The sequence below is a fragment of the Ovis aries genome, chromosome 8 (assembly GCF_016772045.2).
Source record: "Ovis aries strain OAR_USU_Benz2616 breed Rambouillet chromosome 8, ARS-UI_Ramb_v3.0, whole genome shotgun sequence".
Lineage (NCBI taxonomy): Eukaryota > Metazoa > Chordata > Mammalia > Artiodactyla > Bovidae > Ovis > Ovis aries.
In genome coordinates this window covers 19,221,575-19,240,276 of record NC_056061.1, presented here as the reverse complement: position 1 = coordinate 19,240,276, position 18,702 = coordinate 19,221,575, and the positions used below count along the sequence as shown (strand labels likewise).

General features: G+C 42.8%; 1 protein-coding gene across 9 annotated transcripts in view; it reads right to left on the bottom strand.

The window, feature by feature from the left end:
- Positions 1 to 18,456, bottom strand: part of FAM184A (family with sequence similarity 184 member A) — a 122,922-nt gene extending 104,466 nt beyond the window's left edge. For all 9 annotated transcript variants that reach the window (XR_006060586.2, XM_042253267.2, XM_042253265.2 and 6 more), the window contains exon 1: positions 18,136 to 18,456. Coding sequence is in view for 8 of the 9 variants with exons in the window: in XM_042253267.2 (XP_042109201.1) it covers positions 18,136 to 18,294 (159 nt within the window). In the remaining variant the exon portion in view is untranslated. The remainder of the gene's footprint in view (positions 1 to 18,135) is intronic.
- Between the last annotated feature and the right edge of the window lie 246 nt (positions 18,457 to 18,702).

Sequence of the window (18,702 nt, the reverse complement as noted above, 5' to 3'; positions counted from 1 at the left end):
GCGACTTAGCATGCATTCCCCTACACAAATCATCTTGTTTCATCTTTACAGTAATTCTAGAAGGTAGACTTTGTCATTCTTATTTTACAAATGAGAAGACTGAGGCTCTGAGAGGTTAAAACACTTACTAAGGGTCACAGCCTACTAAGAGGTGAAGCAGAAATTCAAACTGGGATCTAAGCCACTGAACCACATGTCTGACTCATATGGTGGACCTGGCTGCCTCTCTAGGCCAGTGGCTCTGGGAATGTGTGGGTCTCTGGCCCACCCACGAGGGACTGAAACCCAAAACATATCCATTAATTCCTTGGGTTCAAAAGACTGAAATTTCCCTCATTCCCTTTACCCCTGGTCACTACAGAGATCTGTAACCAGAGAATGTGTCAATGTTATTCTTTAAAGTATTTATCTAAAATTAATTATCTTAAATTTTTATCTAAGAAAATCAGATATATATATATCCTACCCAAAACAAATCAAACAGGAAAAGCTGCATGTAATTAAACATTTAGAATCAGTAAATTACTATAGTTCTTGATTAAAATGTTCACCTACTTTATTCTGGTCACATTTTCTCAAAACTCCATGGGAAAAAATAGGAAAAATATGTAGTCTAAAAACAGTCCTGTAAATTGACAGTATTAATTAATAGTGCCCAGCATAGAATCTTTCATGGACTAGACATTCAACAAAAGTTTACCAACTTTATGGATCTGCACACTCCGCTTTAATCATATTTAAATAAGATTATGCTCAAAATCTTTCAAGCTAGGCTTCAGCAGTATGTGAACTGTCTGGGTTTAGAAAAGGCAGATGAACCGGAGATCAAATTACCAACATTCATTGCACTATAGGAACACAAGGGAATTCCAGAAAAATATCTGCTGCTGCTTCATCAACTGTATGAAAGTCTGTGACTATGTGGATCACAAAATGTGGAAAATTCTTAGAGAGAGGGGAACACCAGACCACCTTACTTGTCTCCTGAGAAACTGTATTTGGGTCAAGAAACAAAAGTTAGAACCCTACATGGAACAACTGATTGGTTCCAAATAGGGATAAGAGTATGTAAAGGCTCTATATTGTCACCCTGCTTATTTAACTTCTATGTAGAGTACATCATGAGAAATGCCAGGCTGGATGAAGCACAAGCTGGAATCAAGACTGCTGGGAAAAATATCAACCACCTCAGATATGCAGATATTGCTACTGCTGCTAAGTCGCTTCCGTCATGTCTGACTCTGTGCAACCCCATAGACGGCAGCACAGCAGGGGCTGCCGTCCCTGGGATTACCCAGGCAAGAACACTGGAGTGGGTTGCCATTTACTTCTCCAATGCACATAAGTGAAAAGTGAAAGTGAAGTCGCTCAGTCATGTTCGACTCTTCGAGACCCCATGGACTGCAGCCTACCAGGCTCCTCCGTCCATGGGATTTTCCAGGTAAGCGTACTGGAGTGGGGTGCCATTGCCTTCTCTGATAGGCAGATGATACCACTCTAATGGCAGAAAGTGAAGAAGATCTAAAGAGCCTCTTGATGAGGGTGAAGGAGGAGAGTGAAAAGGCTGGCTTAAAACTAAACATTCAAAAAACTAAGATCATGGCATCCAGGCCAAACACTTCATGGCAAGCAGAAGGGGAAAAAGTGGAAGCAGTGACAGATTTTATTTTCTTGGCTCATAATCACTGTGGATGGTGACTGCAGTCATGAAACTAAAAGACACTTGCTCCTTGAAAGGAAAGCAATGACAAACCTGAACAGTGTATTACAAAGCAAAGACATCACTTTGCCAACTAAGGTCCATCCAGTCAAAGCTATGGTTCTTCCAGTAGTCATGTACAGATGTGAGAGTTGGACCATAAAGATGGCCGAGCTCTGAAGAACTGATTCTTTCAAATGGTGGTGCTGTAGAAGACTCTTGGAGAGTCTCTTGGACTGCAAGATGATCAACCCAGTCAATCCTAAAGAAAATCAACCCTGAATATTCATTGTAAGGATGGATGCTGAACCTGCAATACTTTAGCCACCTGATTCAAAGAACTGACTGACTGGAAAAGATCCTGATGCTGGGAAAGACTGAGCGCAGGAGAAGGGGGCCACGGAGGATGAGACAGTTACACAGCATCACGGACTCAATGGACATGACTTTGTGCAAACTCTGGGAGATAGTGAAGGACAGAGAAGCCTAGTACGCTGCAGTACGTGGAGTCCCAAAAAGTCGGACATGACTTAGCAACTGAACAACAACATATTTCCCTTTGCTGCTCTGAGTAGGCCATTATGTTAAACACACAAAACACATACGGTACTTCAATTACACAGTGTTTCACTAGACAAAGGATCTAAGAATAAAAATAGAATACTATTTAGTGTTTGGGTTATGAAATGTTTTATGAAAGACGTAAGATTCTGTCAAAACTGTGCTTAAGGAAAAATGAGATGAAAAATGCAAATACCTATGAACACACAGACACACACACTGACCAGAACAAAATAAATCTTTCCAACCAAAAAGCTCAATATCTAGAGTACGCAAATATTCAAACTTTGCACTTCATTTTATAAGAGAGATATGGCAAATAAAAAAGAAAGTAACAGAATTTATTCAGAAATAAAGTTTAAGCATTTGGCATAGCATTAGTATAGGTCTGGCCTAATCTCCTATAAATGTACTGATTATCAAAAAGGATCTGGAAGTGGAAACAGACTCCATATAATTTATGAATGGTATGATTTAAATGTAAGCATATTATTTTGAAAGGTAAAAAATGACTAATCCCCATGGCAGCTTCTAGTTAACTAAAATAATTCTCTCAACAATTTTGAACTGGGATTTATCCTAATATTTTACTGAAACTAGCAATTTTACTGATAATTTAAATATTAGCAATGTACTTTAAAGAAACAGAGGAAAAGAAGAGAATGGGAAAGACTAGAGATCTCTTCAAGAAAATTAGAGATACCAAGGGAACATTTCATGCGAAGATGGGCTCGATAAAGGACAGAAATGGTCTGGACCTAACAGAAGCAGAACATATTAAGAAGAGGTGGCAAGAATACACGGAAGAACTGTACAAAAAAGATCTTCACGACCCAGATAATCATGATGATGTGATCACTAATCTAGAGCCAGACATCTTGGAATGTGAAGTCAAGTGGGCCTTAGAAAGCATCACTACGAACAAAGCTAGTGGAGGTGATGGAATTCCAGTTGAGCTGTTTCAAATCCTGAAAGATGATGCTGTGAAAGTGCTGCACTCAATATGCCAGCAAATTTGGAAAACTCAGCAGTGGCCACAGGACTGGAAAAGGTCAGTTTTCATTCCAGTCCCAAAGAAAGGCAATCACAAAGAATGGTCAAACTACCACACAATTGCACTCATCTCACATGCTAGTAAAGTTATGCTCAAAATTCTCCAAGCCAGACTTCAGCAATACGTGAACTCCCTGATGTTCAAGCTGGTTTTAGAAAAGGCAGAGGAACCAGAGATCAAATTGCCAACATCCGCTGGATCATGGAAAAGGAAGAGAGCTCCAGAAAAACATCTATTTCTGCTTTATTGACTATGCCAAAGCCTTTGACTGTGTGGATCACAAGAAACTGTGGAAAATTCTGAAAGAGATGGGAATACCAGACCACCTAACCTGCCTCTTGAGAAACCTGTATGCAGGTCAGGAAGCAACAGTTAGAACTAGACATGGAACAACAGACTGGTTCCAAATAGGAAAAGGAGTACATCAAGGCTGTATATTGTCATCCTGCTTATTTAACTTCTATGCAGAGTACATCATAAGAAACGCTGGACTGGAAGAAACACAAGCTGGAATTAAGATTGCCGGGAGAAATATCAATAAGCTCAGATATGCAGATGACACCACCCTTATGGCACAAAGTGAAGAGAAGCTAAAAAGCCTCTTGATGAAAGTGAAAGTGGAGAGTTAAAAAGTTGGCTTAAAGCTCAATATTCAGAAAACGAAGATCAGGGCATCCAGTCCCATCACTTCATGGGAAATAGATGGGAAACAGTAGAAACAGTGTCAGACTTTATTTTTGGGGGCTCCAAAATCACTGCAGATGGTGACTGCAGCCATGAAATTAAAAGACGCTTATTCCTTGGAAGAAAAGTTATGACCAACCTAGACAATATATTCAAAAGCAGAGACATTACTTTGCCGACTAAAGTCCGTCTAGTCAAGGCTATGGTTTTTCCTGTGGTCATGTATGGATGTGAGAGTTGGACTGTGAAGAAGGCTGAGTGCCGAAGAATTGATGCTTTTGAACTGTGGTGTTGGAGAAGACTCTTGAGAGTCCCTTGGACTGCAAGGAGATCCAAGCAGTCCATTCTGAAGGAGATCAGCCCTGGGATTTCTTTGGAAGGAATGATGCTAAAGCTGAAACTCCAGTACTTTGGACACCTCAAGCAAACAGTTGACTCATTGGAAAAGACTCTGATGCTGGGAGGGATTGGGGGCAGGAAGAGAAGGTGATGACAGAGGATGAGATGGCTGGATGGCATCTCAGACTCGATGGACGTGAGTCTGAGTGAACTCCGGGAGCTGGTGATGGACAGGGAGGCCTGGCGTGCTGCAATTCATGGGGTCACAGAGTCGGACACGACTGAGCAACTGAACTGAACTGAACTGAACTTAGGGTTTCCCTGGTGGCTCAGTCAGTAAAGAATCTGCCTGCAATGCAGGAGACCTGGGTTCGATCACTGGGTTGGGAAGATCCCCTAGAGGAGGGCGTGGCAACCCACTCCAGTATTCTCACCTGGAGAATCCCCCATGGACAGAGGAGCCTGGTTGGCTATAGTCCGTGGGGTGGCAAAGAGTCGGACACGACTGAACGACTAGCACCTAATTTCCCTCTGGGATCTTCAACCTTGTTTTGGGATTCCCTTGTGACTCAGCTGATAAAGAATCCGCCTGCAATACAGGAGACCTGGGTTCAATCCCTGGGTTGGGAAGATCCCCTGGAGAAGGGAAAGGCTACCCACTCCAAATATTGTGGTCTGGAGAATTCCATGGACTGTATAGGCCATAGCGTTGCATAGAGTCAGACACAACCAAGTGACTTTCATTACAAGCTTCCCTTGTGGCTCAGATAGTCAAATCTGCCCGCAATGCAGGAGGCCTGGGTTTGATCCCTGAGCTGGGAAGATCCCTTGGAGAAGGAAATGGCAACCCACTCCAGTACTCTTGCCTGGAAAATCCCATGGATGGAGCAGCCTGGCAGGCTACTGTCCATGGGGTCGCAAAGAGTTGGACATGACTGAGTGACTACATTTTATATTGTACTTTAAGAACAAACTTTGTTTTCAAAGCTTCTGAAACCTCAAAAGAGAGATGTACATGGAAAGAAATACAGACTAGTAATTTTTAAGTCATTAAAATACTATCTCCCTTATAATAAATAAGGTATTAGTAGCTGAATCTATTATCCAAATCCCAAGTGTTATGTTTAGTCACTAAGTCTTGTTTTTCCACCACTATTGGTCCTTTCCCTGGAGGAGGAAATGGTAACCCACTCCAGTGTTCTTGCCTGGGAAATCCCACGGACAGAGGAGCCTGGCGGGCTACAGTCCCTGAGGCTGCAATGGCCATGACTGAGTACACACACACAGGTCCTTCGGTAGTTCGAGCCTCCCCTGATATCTCAAATGACAGTAGTAAAAGATACAGGACAGAAATTTTGTACATATTCAACTTCACAATTTTTACTACATTCTTGTTAAAGTTTTGTAAGAAACAAAGATGTAATCATCAATGAAATAAGCATGAGGCCTACAAATGACAATACTCTGTATTGTCTGTAATTAAACTACACTGTTGTAATTTAATAGAAAGCTAAAAATAAAAGGTCTGTTTTCTAAAACGTTTGTTCTGGTCTCAAATATTAAGTATACCAGATACTGACTATAACTGGTGATCCTCAACCTGCAAAGATCGCTGTTTCCAAACTGATTTTTATATATTAATTGATTAGCAGTCAGAGACTACTTTCCAAAATATTTTAAAGGATCATGAAGCTATGAGGTCAATCTAAAAAAAAAAAAATAGCAAAAAAAAAACTATGGCTCACACCATACCCAAAAGTAGTATTTCCTCCACACATTTATAAAATTGTTTTTTTTTACAAAATGAAAAAAAAAGTGAATTCAGTTAGCAATTTTCTCTCTTCTCTCCTCAAAAGGACTAGGGGACACCAATTCCAGTAGATCTATTGCTCTTTTCATTCAAAAGTAGCCTAAAGGGTAGAAACTTCTGCTGGTGAAAAAACAAGTATGGCATTAAGCATTTCTATTTTTCACATCAACCCCATTTTCACAGCATAATACTCAAGTTTAATTGCTTACAGATAAAAAGGATTTTTTATCTGTAAGATAAACTGAAGGGGCAGAGTAACCACAGTATTTTACCACTTCACCCCACCTCTATCACTTCCTATTGTCATCTGGAAGTTAACTGGCTTTACAGAGATCCAGGCTACTCCATTCTCATCTCCTTGCCCCTCGAAGCTCCTGGGTGGCAGATTGGCCCGGGGTGGCCAGCGGCATCAGGCAGGCCAGGAGCCCTCCGCTCCTAGCCATCCCTCATCATCGATCAGCTCCAGCCAACAACTGCAGCAGGGCCTTTGCCCAGGCCCCCAGGTGACATGCTGACTGACACCCAGTGGCTGGTGAAGGTTCACACACTCAAGAGGACCAGCAGTGGGACAACCAGGGCGTCGGGCATGTCCTACAGCTACGTGGAGCAGTTGAAGGGCATGTCCCTGCTAGTCAGGGCCTCACAAAAAGTGGTCCACTGGAGAAGGGAATCACAAACCACTTCAGTATTCTTGCCTTGAGAACCCCATGAATAGTATGAAAAGGCAAAAGATATGACACTGAAAGATGGTCTTTCAGGTCAGTAGGTGTCCAATATGCTACTAGGAAAGCAGAGAAATAGCTCCAGAAAGAATGAAGAGGCTGAGCCAAAGTGGAAAGGATGCCCAATTGTGGATGTTTCTGGTGGTGAAACTAAAGTCCGATGCTGTAAAAAACAATATTGCATAGGAACCTGGAATGTTAGGTCCATAAAATCATGATAAACTGGATGTGGTCAAACAGGAGATGGCAAGCATGAACATCAACATTTTAGGAATCGGGGAATTAAAATGGACCAGAATAGGTAAATTTAATTATCATATCTACTACTGTGGGCAAAATTTCCTTAGAAGAAAGAGAGTAGCCCTCATAGTCAACAAGATAGTCTGAAATGCACTACTTGGGGGCAATCTCAAAAATGACAGAATGATCTTGGTTTGTCTCCAAGGCAAATCATTCAACATCACAGTAATCAAGTCTATGCCTCCGACCGCTGATGCCAAAGAAGCTAAAGTTGAACAATTCTATGAAGACTTACAAGACCTTCTAGAATTAATACCAAAAAAAAAAAAAAAGATGTCCTTTTCATCATAGGGGGTTGAAATGCAAAAGTAGGAAGTCAAGAGATACCTGGAGTAACAGGCAAGCTTAACCTTGGACTACAAGATGAAGCAGGACAAAACAGTTTTGCGAAGAGAATGCACTGGTTATATCAAATACGCTCCTCCAACAACACAAGAGACGACTCTACACATGGGCATCACCAGATGGTCAACACTGAAATCAGATTGATTATATTCTCTGCAGCTGAAGATGGAGAACCTCTATACAGTCAGCAAAAACAAGACTGGGAGCTGACTGTGGCTCAGACCATCAGCTCTTTATTGCAAAATTCAGGCTCATACTGAAGAAAGTAGGGAAAACCACTAGGCCATTCAGGTATGACCTAAATCAAATCCCTTATGATTATACAGTGGAAGTGATGAATAGATTCAAGGAATTAGATCTGGTAGACAGAATGCCTGAAGAACTATGGATGGAGATTTGTAACACTGTACGGGAGGTGGCGATCAAAACCATCCCCAAGAAAAAGAAATTCAAGAAGGCAAAGTGTTTGTCTGAGGATTCCTTACAAACAGCTGAGAAAAGAAGAGAAGCCAAAGGCAAAGGAGAAAGGGAAAGATTTATACCCAACTGAATGCAGAGTTCCAGAGAATAGCGGGGAGAGATAAGAAAGTCTTAAGTGAACAGTGCAAAGAAATAGAGAAAAAGCAACAGAATGGGAAAGACTAGACATCTCTTCCAAAAAATCAAAGGTTCCAAGGGAACATTTTATGCAAAGATGGGCACAATAAAGGACAGAAACAGCAAGGATCTAACAGAAATAGAAGAGATTAAGAAGTGGCGGCAAGAATACACAGAAGAACTGTACAAAAAGTTCCTAATGATCCAGATAACCATGATCATACAGTCATTCACCTAGAGCCAGCCATCTTGGAATGTGAAGTCAAGTGGGCCTTAGAAAGCATCACTACGAACAAAGCTAGTGGAGGTGATGGAATTCCAGTTTAACTATTTCAAATCTTAAAAGAAGATGATGTTAAAATGCTGCACTCAACATGGCATCACATTTGAAGAAGTCAACAGAGGCCACAGGACTCGAAACAGTCAGTTTTCATTCCAATCCCAAAGAAGGCCAATGCCAAAAAATGTTCAAACTACCACACAATTGTACTCATTTCACCTGCTAGCACGGTAATGCTCAAAATCCTTCAAGCTAGTTTTCAACAGTATGTGAACCAAGAAATTCCAGATGTACAAGCTAGATTCAGAAAAGGCAGAAGACCTAGAGACCAAATAGCCAACATCCGATGGATCATGGAAAAAGCAAGAGAGTTCCAGAAAAACATCTAATTCTGCTTCACTGACTACACTTAAGTCTTTGACTGTGTGGATCACAAGAAACTGTGGAAAATTCTTAAAGAGATGGGAATAACAGACCATCTTACCTGCCTCCTGAGAAACCTGTATGCAGGTCAAGAAGTAACAGAACTGGACATGGAACAATGGACTGACTCAAAGTTGGGAAAGGAGTACATCAAGGCTGTATATTGTCACCCTGCTTATTTAACTTCTATGCAGAGTACATCATGAGAAACGCTGGGCTGGAAGAAGCACAAGCTGCAATCAAGACTGCCGGGAGAAATATCAATAACCTCAGATATGCAGATGATACCACCCTTTTGGCAGAAAGTGAAGAGGAACTAAAAAGCCTCTTGATGAAAGTGAAAGAGGAGAGTGAAAAAGTTGGCTTAAATCTCAACATTCAGAAAACGAAGATCATGGCATCTGGTCCCATCACTTCATGGCAAACAGATGGGGAAACAATGGAAACAGTGACAGACTTCCTTTTGTGGGCTCCAAAATCACTGCAGATGGTGACTGCAGCCATGAAATTAAAAGATGCTTACTCCTTGGAAGGAAAGCTATGACAAATCTAGACATCATATTGAAAAGCAGAGACATCACTTTGTCAACAAAGGTCTGTCTAGTCAAGGCTGTGGTTTTTCCAGTGGTCATGTATGGATGTGAGAGTTGGGCCATAAAGAAGGCTGAGTGCTGAAGAATGGATGCTTTCGAACTGTGGTGTTGGAGAAGACTTCTGAGAGTCCCTTGGACTGCAAGGAGATCCAACCGGTCCATCCTAAAGGAAATCAGTCCTGAATATTCATTGGAAGGACTGATGCTGAAGCTGCAGCTCCAATACTCTGGCCACCTGATGAGAAGAGCCCACTCATTAGAAAACACCCTGAGGCTGGGAAAGGTTGAGGGCAGGAGGAGAAGGAGACGACAGAGGATGAGATGGTTAAATAGCATCATGTACTCAATGGACATGAGTCTGAGCAAACTCTGGGAGACAGTGAAGAACAGGGAAGCCTGGTGTGCTACAGTCCACGGGGTCACAAAGAGTCAGACACGACTGACTGAACAACAGTAAGAAATTACTTATTAATTAAAATAAATTGTTTTAGCCACATTTGCCGAACTCTTATCCTTCATACTACTTTTTAAGGGGTTGGAAATTAGAAGACAGCAAAAGGTTTTCGTAAACAAAACAGGTGGGGGTGGGAGAGAAAAACTGGAAAACTTTCAACTTACTGCCCTCAGAAATGGGACCATAGGCAACAATCCCGTTAAGAAAGCAAGCAGGCAAAGGATAAACATTTACATTAACAACATAGTAGTAACTTTGACACCAAGCATGACAGTATCTAAATCAACATAATTAAAGAAGCTTTTAAGTCTGGAATGACTAAAGCTGTTAATAAAACATGAAAGTATTATGACATTTATCTGAGAATACAAAAAAAGTAAAATAGCTGTTCCAAATTTACCGAAGCCATGTTTACAAAGTGTACAACCCACATGTCCAGAAATTGTGCACTGAACGGGAGAGGCTCATTGGTTTCACTCTCACCAGGGCAGTGATTCAAACGGTAAGCAAAACCTGGTTCCAAAGTGGGGAAAAACAGCTCCGTGGCTTCTGAGGAACTGAGTGGGTGATATCAGGTAGAAGGAAGGCGTACACAATCATTGGAGCCCTGCGGGTACGGCTGCCCATCTCCTAGGCCATTCCAGAGACCTGGGTTCCAGCCCAAGATCTACCTGTAACAAGCTGTACAATCTTCAGATGACTTGAGGCCCTCAACTTCCCTATCTATAAAATGAGAGGGTTAGTCTGGTAAGAATCTATGGTTTCTTCTATAGAAGAAAAACATTTTAACTCTAAAGGCCGTCCCTTTATAAGTTTTTAGACAATTGATTAATGTTGATGGCATATCATGCGTTTGTGCCCATTAGTACAGTACAGGAAATTAATTCAAACCACTCTGCTATGACTAAAAGACTACATCTAAGCTAATGCATAGTAGAATGGCAAAGCCACAATGTAACAAAGGAGGGGAAAAAAAGATGCTCCATTCGGCATGTATCTAGCTGATCATGCGCAATGCCAGGGTAGATGAAGCATAAGCTGGAATCAAGATTGCTGGAAGAAATATCAATAACATCAGATATACAGATGACACCCCCCTTATGGCAGAAAGTGAAGAAGAACTAAAGAGACTTTTGATGAAGGGGAAAGAGGAAAGTGAAAAAGCTGGCTTAAAATTCAACATTCAAAAAACGAAGATCATGGCATCTGGTCCCATTACTTCATGGCAAATAGATGGGGAAACAATGGAAACAGTGACAGACTTTATCTTCTTGGGCTCCAAAATCACTGCATATGATAATGCAGCCATGAAATTAAAGGATGCTTGCTCCCTGGAAGAAAAGCTATGACCAACCTAGACAGCGTATGAAAAAGCAGAGACATGACTTTGCCAACAAAGGTCCATCTAGTCAAAGCTATGGTTTTTCCAGTAGTCATGTGTGGATGTGAGAGTTCGAACATAAAGCTGAGTGCCGAAGAATTGACGCTTCTGAACTGTGGTGTTGGAGAAGACTCTTGTGAGTCCTTTCAAGTGCAATGGGATGAAACCAGTCCATCCTAAAGGAAATCAGTCCTGAATCTTCATTGGAAGGACTGATGCTGAAGCTGAAGCTCCAATGCTTTGGCCACCTGATGTGAAGAACTGATTCACTGGAAACAACCCTGATGCTGGAAAAGATTGCAGGCAGGAGGAGGAGGGCGAGACAAAGGATGAGATGGTTGATGGTATGACCGCCTTGATCCACATGAGTTTGAGCAAGCTCCGGGGGGTGGTGATGGACAGGGAGGCCTGGCGTGCTGCAGTCCACGGGGTCGCAAAGAGTCAGACATGACTGAGCAACTGAACTGAAGCTGAAACAATCCAAGTCATAATCCAAACCAAAGACCATTATGAAACACGATCTAAGGTAATTCAAACAGACAAACTAGTGAGAAATCAGTATTTAACAGAAAACAGAACTGTTTGAAAATTTCACTGGTTTGGGTATTATATGCACATATTCAGGTTGGGAATATAGTAAAAGCAGAGTTAGTATTAAATGATCAAAAGACTATTTTTCCATATTTGCTAAGAATTTTATGTATCGATCCTTGCTTTTGAAATGATAAATAATATTTATATTTTAGATAGCATGCTTTACATTTTTATTCTTGCATCAAAATAATAAAATTATATAGCTTTTAGAAGCAGTTTAAGGGGAAGCCAAATAAATATTTAAATAGTTAAGAGAAATTTTAACTCCGCTGAAATAATCTAGCATTAATCCACAAGAGGAGTAGATACAACTCAAAAATATTTACTGACTTTCCCTACTATATAGCAACATTGCTTGGCACATCACTATCTTCAGTGAATACTTATTAAGCTTTCATACTATGTGCAAAGGATTCATATTAAGGTTACATGAGATAAACAGTCTCTACAGCTGAGGAGCTTACAGTTAAATAAGAGAAACAAAAAAAAACTGTTTGCAAATTTGTATTATTAGGTATCAAATGAGAAGTAAGGAAAATAAATGTTAAGAGTAATTCACAGCAAGGCAAACCTAAGAAGGTCCAGGTTGCTCAGGGCAGTTCTTAGGAGGAGAGACATAAGTTGAGTATTAAAAGAAGACTTTTAGGAAGGATTTGATGCTGAGCACAGAAAACACAAAGTAACTGTTCCTGCTCTTTGGAACCTTATACTCAACCTTATATTAGGAGGTCTGTAACTGATAACTGAACTAAACTGCATCAAAAGTGCAATCAACCAAAAAAGTGTTGGATGGGCAGCTAAAATGACAGGATATTAAAAGGGAAGTTTCCGCTGAGAACCACAGACAACTGACATTCCAAAGCAGGTGCCAGAACATTCTCAATATTTCCAAAGGAGGCAGTCTAAAGGGTTGAGATGTGCACCCTCCTACCCTCAACACTAGTGAGAGAAGCTTCATGGGGAGTAAGGGTGGGGGCTGGAGAAGAGTTCCTCCAGGGGAGCTAGGACAGGAACAAGTGCCCTTGCCTGCACTTGTGGAGAGGGGAGGAGACGGATATCTGCTTCTCACCTGAAGCCTAGAGGAAAAGGCTCTGATGGGACTACTTGAAGAGCTTGATATGTGTCTCAAGCACTTTGAACAACATACTGAAGTGGCACCTGATTCATCCCTGGAAATTCTAAAGGGTAAGAAGCCGGATGAAGAGGCACATGAGAGCAAAGGAGAGACAGCTGAATCGGGACCACTTTCAGAGTCCCTCTGGACAAACAATGAGTGCTGCCTGTGGACCAGTGTGGGTCCTATGAGACAGAGAGAGGGCAAGCTGGGGTGATGTCATCTGGGTCCAACCCAGGGGGATGACCTAGAGCTTGAACAGATTTCAGCAAAATGAACATGATGGTCCTGCCAGATCCAAGAAGCTGAGGAGGACATAAAAAACCAGCCAGAATATAGCTGGATTCTCACTGTCAAACAACGGGAGGCGAGCAGCTGACATGGGAGGCAGGGGATCCACAGGTGAAAGAAAGAACTTTCAACACCCGCCAAGTCTACAACAGCACTGACGTTAAATCACCAGGCACTAATCAAGCGTGAGTGGCTTAGTCGCTGCTCTTCTTTCCTCTCTTCCCTTCTTCCTTGTCCAACTTGGGAGGGATGAGAAACTAGGACTGGCAAGACAAAGGAGAAACAGAAAAGCCCAGTCAGAAGGAAAAAAAATCCTGGATTATTGTCTTCCCCCTTGCAATGGGCAGAGCTAGAAGTGGGCATGGGGGAGAAGCTTCATCTTTAATTCAGGTTCAGTTTGGGGCTTTAATTTGTTGGCACTAGAAGGCAATGGCACCCCACTCTAGTATTCTTCCCTGGAAAATCCCACGGATGGAGGAGCCTGGTGGGCTGCAGTCCATGGGGTCGCTGAGGGTCGGACACGACTGAGCGACTTCACTTTCACTTTTCACTTTCATGCATTGGAGAAGGAAATGGCAACCCGCTCCAGTGTTCTTTCCTGGAGAATCCCAGGGAAAGGGAAGCCTGGTGGACTGCTGTCTGTAGGGTCGCACAGAGTCAGACACGACTGAAGCGACTTAGCAGCAGCAGACATTTTCATGATTAAATTGAGATTTTTGTGACTTAATTACCGGAGGACAATTTGCATTATCTCAAAGCAACCAGAAAAGTCAAGTTTATCCATGTGCAGAGGGCATAATAGGTTCACGAGTAAAGTAAAAGGGACAGTGAATGACAAAAATAAACCATTTTAGAATTTCATCCCACAAGCCCTACTTTTCAACCGAAAGCACTAAAAGAGGCGACAAGGGGGAGAACAGAGAAGTACAAAAATGTGATTTTATAAAACGTAACTCAGCCCATCCAGCTTCTCTATCTTGAGATGGCTCAGTCATTAACAATTCCAGAAATCTGCCACAACAGGACTCGGGAATCTAACAGTACTTTTTAAAATATGGCATGAGCAACCAAAATATAATAGACTCACTTTAAAAAAGCAGAGACTGTCTTGTTCCCTGATGTATCTCTAACACTTAGTGAAGCGCCCTTACCTAAAAGATGCTTAAAGAACTGCTGTGCTCTTTCCATGTGATGGTGAGGTTAGGTTCTTACAAAACAGAATCTGTACAAATTCTGTTCAGATGGGTTTAGAGACTTTTTAGTTAAATGTATGTTACTATGTGTAATGTTATAATGTAGATTACTTTCATCCTTCTTTTGTTGTCAGCCAAATCTCTGAAAAATGCATATTGTATTTTTAACACTGTACTACAAAAACAGAGCGCAAATGTGAATATTTTAAGCTTTGATATTCAAATACTAGAAAACTTACTATATACATTTAAAGAGTTTAGCAGAAAACCCACAAAGAAATATAGTATCACACAATGCCATTAATGCAGGATGATTTATTTTTAAAAGAAATAGCATTTTAAAAGTATATTAGCCAGTATTTTACTAATACTTTGTTTACTGGTATATTTGTCTTTTCAGTGACAGCCTGAATTAAGGGCCTACTATCTTAGTTACAGTATCATCATCTCTCTTTTAAAGATTAAAAAACTAAAGCCCAGAAGTTAATGACTTGCCCAAGGTACTACTACTAGTAAATGGTAGAATAGGCATTTTAACTCAAGACAGTATGTCAGATTCCCAAGCCATGCTAACAATAAGGCTGAAGAGGTAAGTTCTGTTGACTCATTTCCAAAAGAAATAAAACCCTATTTTAATGCTTATCTTCATAATTTCTAATTCTGAAATATAAGCTATTGTCAGGTCAACCATAGTTCTATTAACATATACCTCTACTGATGTGATTTTCTTAGTAAACTTATAGCAGAAACGAATAAAATTTCTGTATTTGATAGGAAGGTAAAACATATCTTGCATGCCATTTTGGGGATTTAATGAGTCATTCCTTATCCTGACAAAATGTCAAACAAGGCTTTTTAGATGAATTATGTATCTGCATTTAGTTAAATGGCTCAATCTATAAGTTTTCAAAGAGCAAATACAACCAAGGATTTGGCCAACTGTAGTTTAGGATCATCCTTTTCTGGTGAGCTTTTTCCCAGTTTAGTAAAAGTTGATACATTACTCATCATTCTTATGGAATTTACAGTAAGTGTGAAAGAAAGAAAGTGAAGTTGCTCAGTCGTGTCCCACTCTTTGTGACTCCATGGACTGTAGCCCACCAAGCTCCTCTGTCCATGGGATTCTCCAGGCAAGAATACTGGAGTGGGTTGCCATTTCCTTCTTCAGGGAATCTTCCCGACCAGGGATCTCACTGCAAGCGGATTCTTTACCAACTGAGTTATCAGGGAAGCCCACAGTCATAGGATTTGGGCTCCTCTTTCCATGGAATTGTCTAGGCAAGAATACTGGAATAGGTTGCCATTCTCTTCTCCAGGGGATCTTCCCAACCTAGGGATTGAACCTGGGTCTCCTGCATTGCAGGCCAATTCTTTACCACCTGAGCCACCAGGGAAGCCCACAGTAAGTGTATTTGACTATAATAGCGACAGTTTCCACACTGGTACATAAAGGCAACAGGTCTTAAGTGTATGTTTCAGAAACTGAAGGGTGTTGACTGAAAGAGTCCTATAATCAGGCTGCTTTATTCTCCTGCCTTGTTTTAGAAATAGAGGTGAAGAGACCCAGGTGGGATATTTCACCTCTCCCCCAGGAACATTTGGCAATGCTTGGAGACAAGTTTATTGCCGCTATTGTGTGTGCATGTGGGGGGACTACACCTACTGGGGAGCACCAGGGATGGTATCATCCTGTATAATACACAGTACAGCCCTGCCCACTCCCAGCAAGGAATCATTCAGTCTAAAGTGTCAGCAGTGCTAAGGTTGAGAAACTCTAGCAGAAGAGATTAAATGTCTGAGGCCCTGAGCAGACAGGGTGGCCTGAGTGTTTAGAGACTGTAACTGTAAACACTAAATCAGAGAGTCCCTGTAACACTCAGGAAAGATCAGATGTAGCACTCAAGCAGTACTGTGAACACGGGCAGCGGGCAGCCTCCTGCTTTGTTAGATCTGAGGTGGGGAGTGCAAAGAACTTCTATTAATACTCCCACCTTTCACAGTTGTGATTTTTTTTTTTTCCCTGATAAAAGAACAGGAAATTTAAAAAGCCTAAGTAAAAAGAAAAGTAGTTTGCTAGAGAGAAAAGAAACTTCTTTTGTTAAACTGTACACAGTTCCTCTACCAACTTCCTGAATGTTTCTATGACTTACAGCAGGGCCCCAGACAGTTACAATCTAAAATAAAAATAATGGCTGTTTTGCACACACAATAAGAAAATCGGAATAAATAAGTATGTGTGTATCTGGACCGGAAGTATTCTAAAGACCAAACATGATTTCAGGAAGCCTAGCTTTTAGCTCCCAAATGTGTAAATGCCCTGATGGAATACTACTTTTTCCTTCCCGGGCGTTTCCTTTTCTGAATCTGGGAACCCTCAGTTACAAGAGAAAACAGTAAAAACTGGACACCCAGCAACCTCTGAAATGGTGCTGACATAAAACAAAAACCAAACACCAACAAGCAAAACCTCCCCAGATGCTGCCTTGCTCCTTTCGTGGGTGAGCTTTTCCATCAGGCAGTTGAACCTTCCCCTCTGCTCCTCCATTTGACCTCTCATGCTTTAGTCCTTCCCATTATTTTCCTTTCTACTCTCAATCACATTTCTTCACCAAAATATTCTTACCTTATTGTCATCCATTTTAACTTCCATTTCCTTCCTTCCCTCTCTTTCAACTCTGCCTTACTTCACCCTCTCAAAAGTGCCACCTAGTAATGGAATTATATAATGAGAATTTTGGAGTTGAATCAGACTTTAGAGATTTTCTGGCAGCAAACCCCACCATGCCCGCCTCTCTTCACATATCAACGCTCCTAACAAGTGGTTAGCCAACTCCGCTCAAACACTAAACTGAGGTCCATCCCTTCTACTAGCTTCCAGAAACCACGGATAGGGATCACTTCTCACCTGATGGACACTGAAAAACTTATCATGAGATCTAAACAGAGCAATGTAATTAATCTAAACTGCTTCTGCTCCACAGAAACCAACGTTTTTCATTATCAACCTTTACTCAACTAGGAAAAAACTCACCAGCCAAGGACGACCCTAAACTACAATTGGCCAAATCTACCCGGCGTATTTGCTTTCTGAAAACTATCTTCTGATAAACTGAACCATTTAACTCAATGCAGACACAGGATGCATCTAAAAAGCTTTGACTTTCTATCGGCATAAGGCATGACTCATTAAATCCCGAAAACGACACGCAAGGTATGTTTCCCCCTCCTACATCGCTCAGGTTTGTTCCCCCCTTAACGACGTAACCAATAAAAGATCCTGACGAATTTCGAAGACTCGAGGTCATGTTGGGTAAATACGGTACTGTGCTTCATACAGTACAGTAGTGTAAAGCCTCGCGGAGCCTTGGCACAGGCACGAGAGCAAAAGTAAAGTGGTTTCTCATTCTGCAGTTAAAGAAGGAGATCCTAATTTGTTCCGTGCTGGCTTATCCCAGGATAGCAGGGTGCAAAGCCCCAGAAACCCACCCGTGCCGTCGGGTTTAGTTTAGCTTACATTAACATCACCGGCATTGCACCGAAGTTTGAACGGTTCTAGGAGCTAAGTCTCTGGCCGTGGTTTCCAGAACAGCCCCCTTACAACTCGCCCCAGGCGCGGGGCGCGCAGCCTCCCAGGCGGGCAGGTGGGCCCCGCGCTGCGCGCACCGGGTCTCCGCCTTGCCCACCCGCGGCCGCGCCCATACCTTGGTGAGCTGGGCGATCTTCTTGCTCATTTTCAGGTGCAGGTCCTGGCTGTAGTCCATGCCGTGCCCCGCCTGCTGCCCGGCGGCCGGCGAGGGGACGAATTTGGCCGCCGCGCCGCTGTAATAGTGCTGCTGCCAGCTCATGCCCGGGGTCGCCATCTTCCCAGCAGACCCCGGCCGGGGCGCGGGTGCCCGCACTCGGGGGGCGGCCCGCCGAGCCGCGGCCACTGGGACGCAGGAGCCCGGGCGGCCGCTTCCGGACCCGACACCCGGCCGCGCCTGCCGGCCGCGGCCGCCCGCACCCACCCGCGCGCGATCTCCGGGTCACCGCCGTCCAGGGACGGGGGCGGCCCCGCCGGCCCGAAGCCGCGGGCGACTCGGGCGCGGGGCAGATGCCCGGGTCCGGAGGTGGCCCGGCGGGGCCCGATCCGCTCTCGCCTGCTCTTCAGCTCGCGCCAGGCGGGAGCGACGCGGGCGGCGTGGCCCCGCAGGTTCCGCTCCCACCGGGACCCGGGACCCAGCGAGACGGCCGCCGCGGGGCTTGCGGAGGGAGGAGGGGCCAGGGCG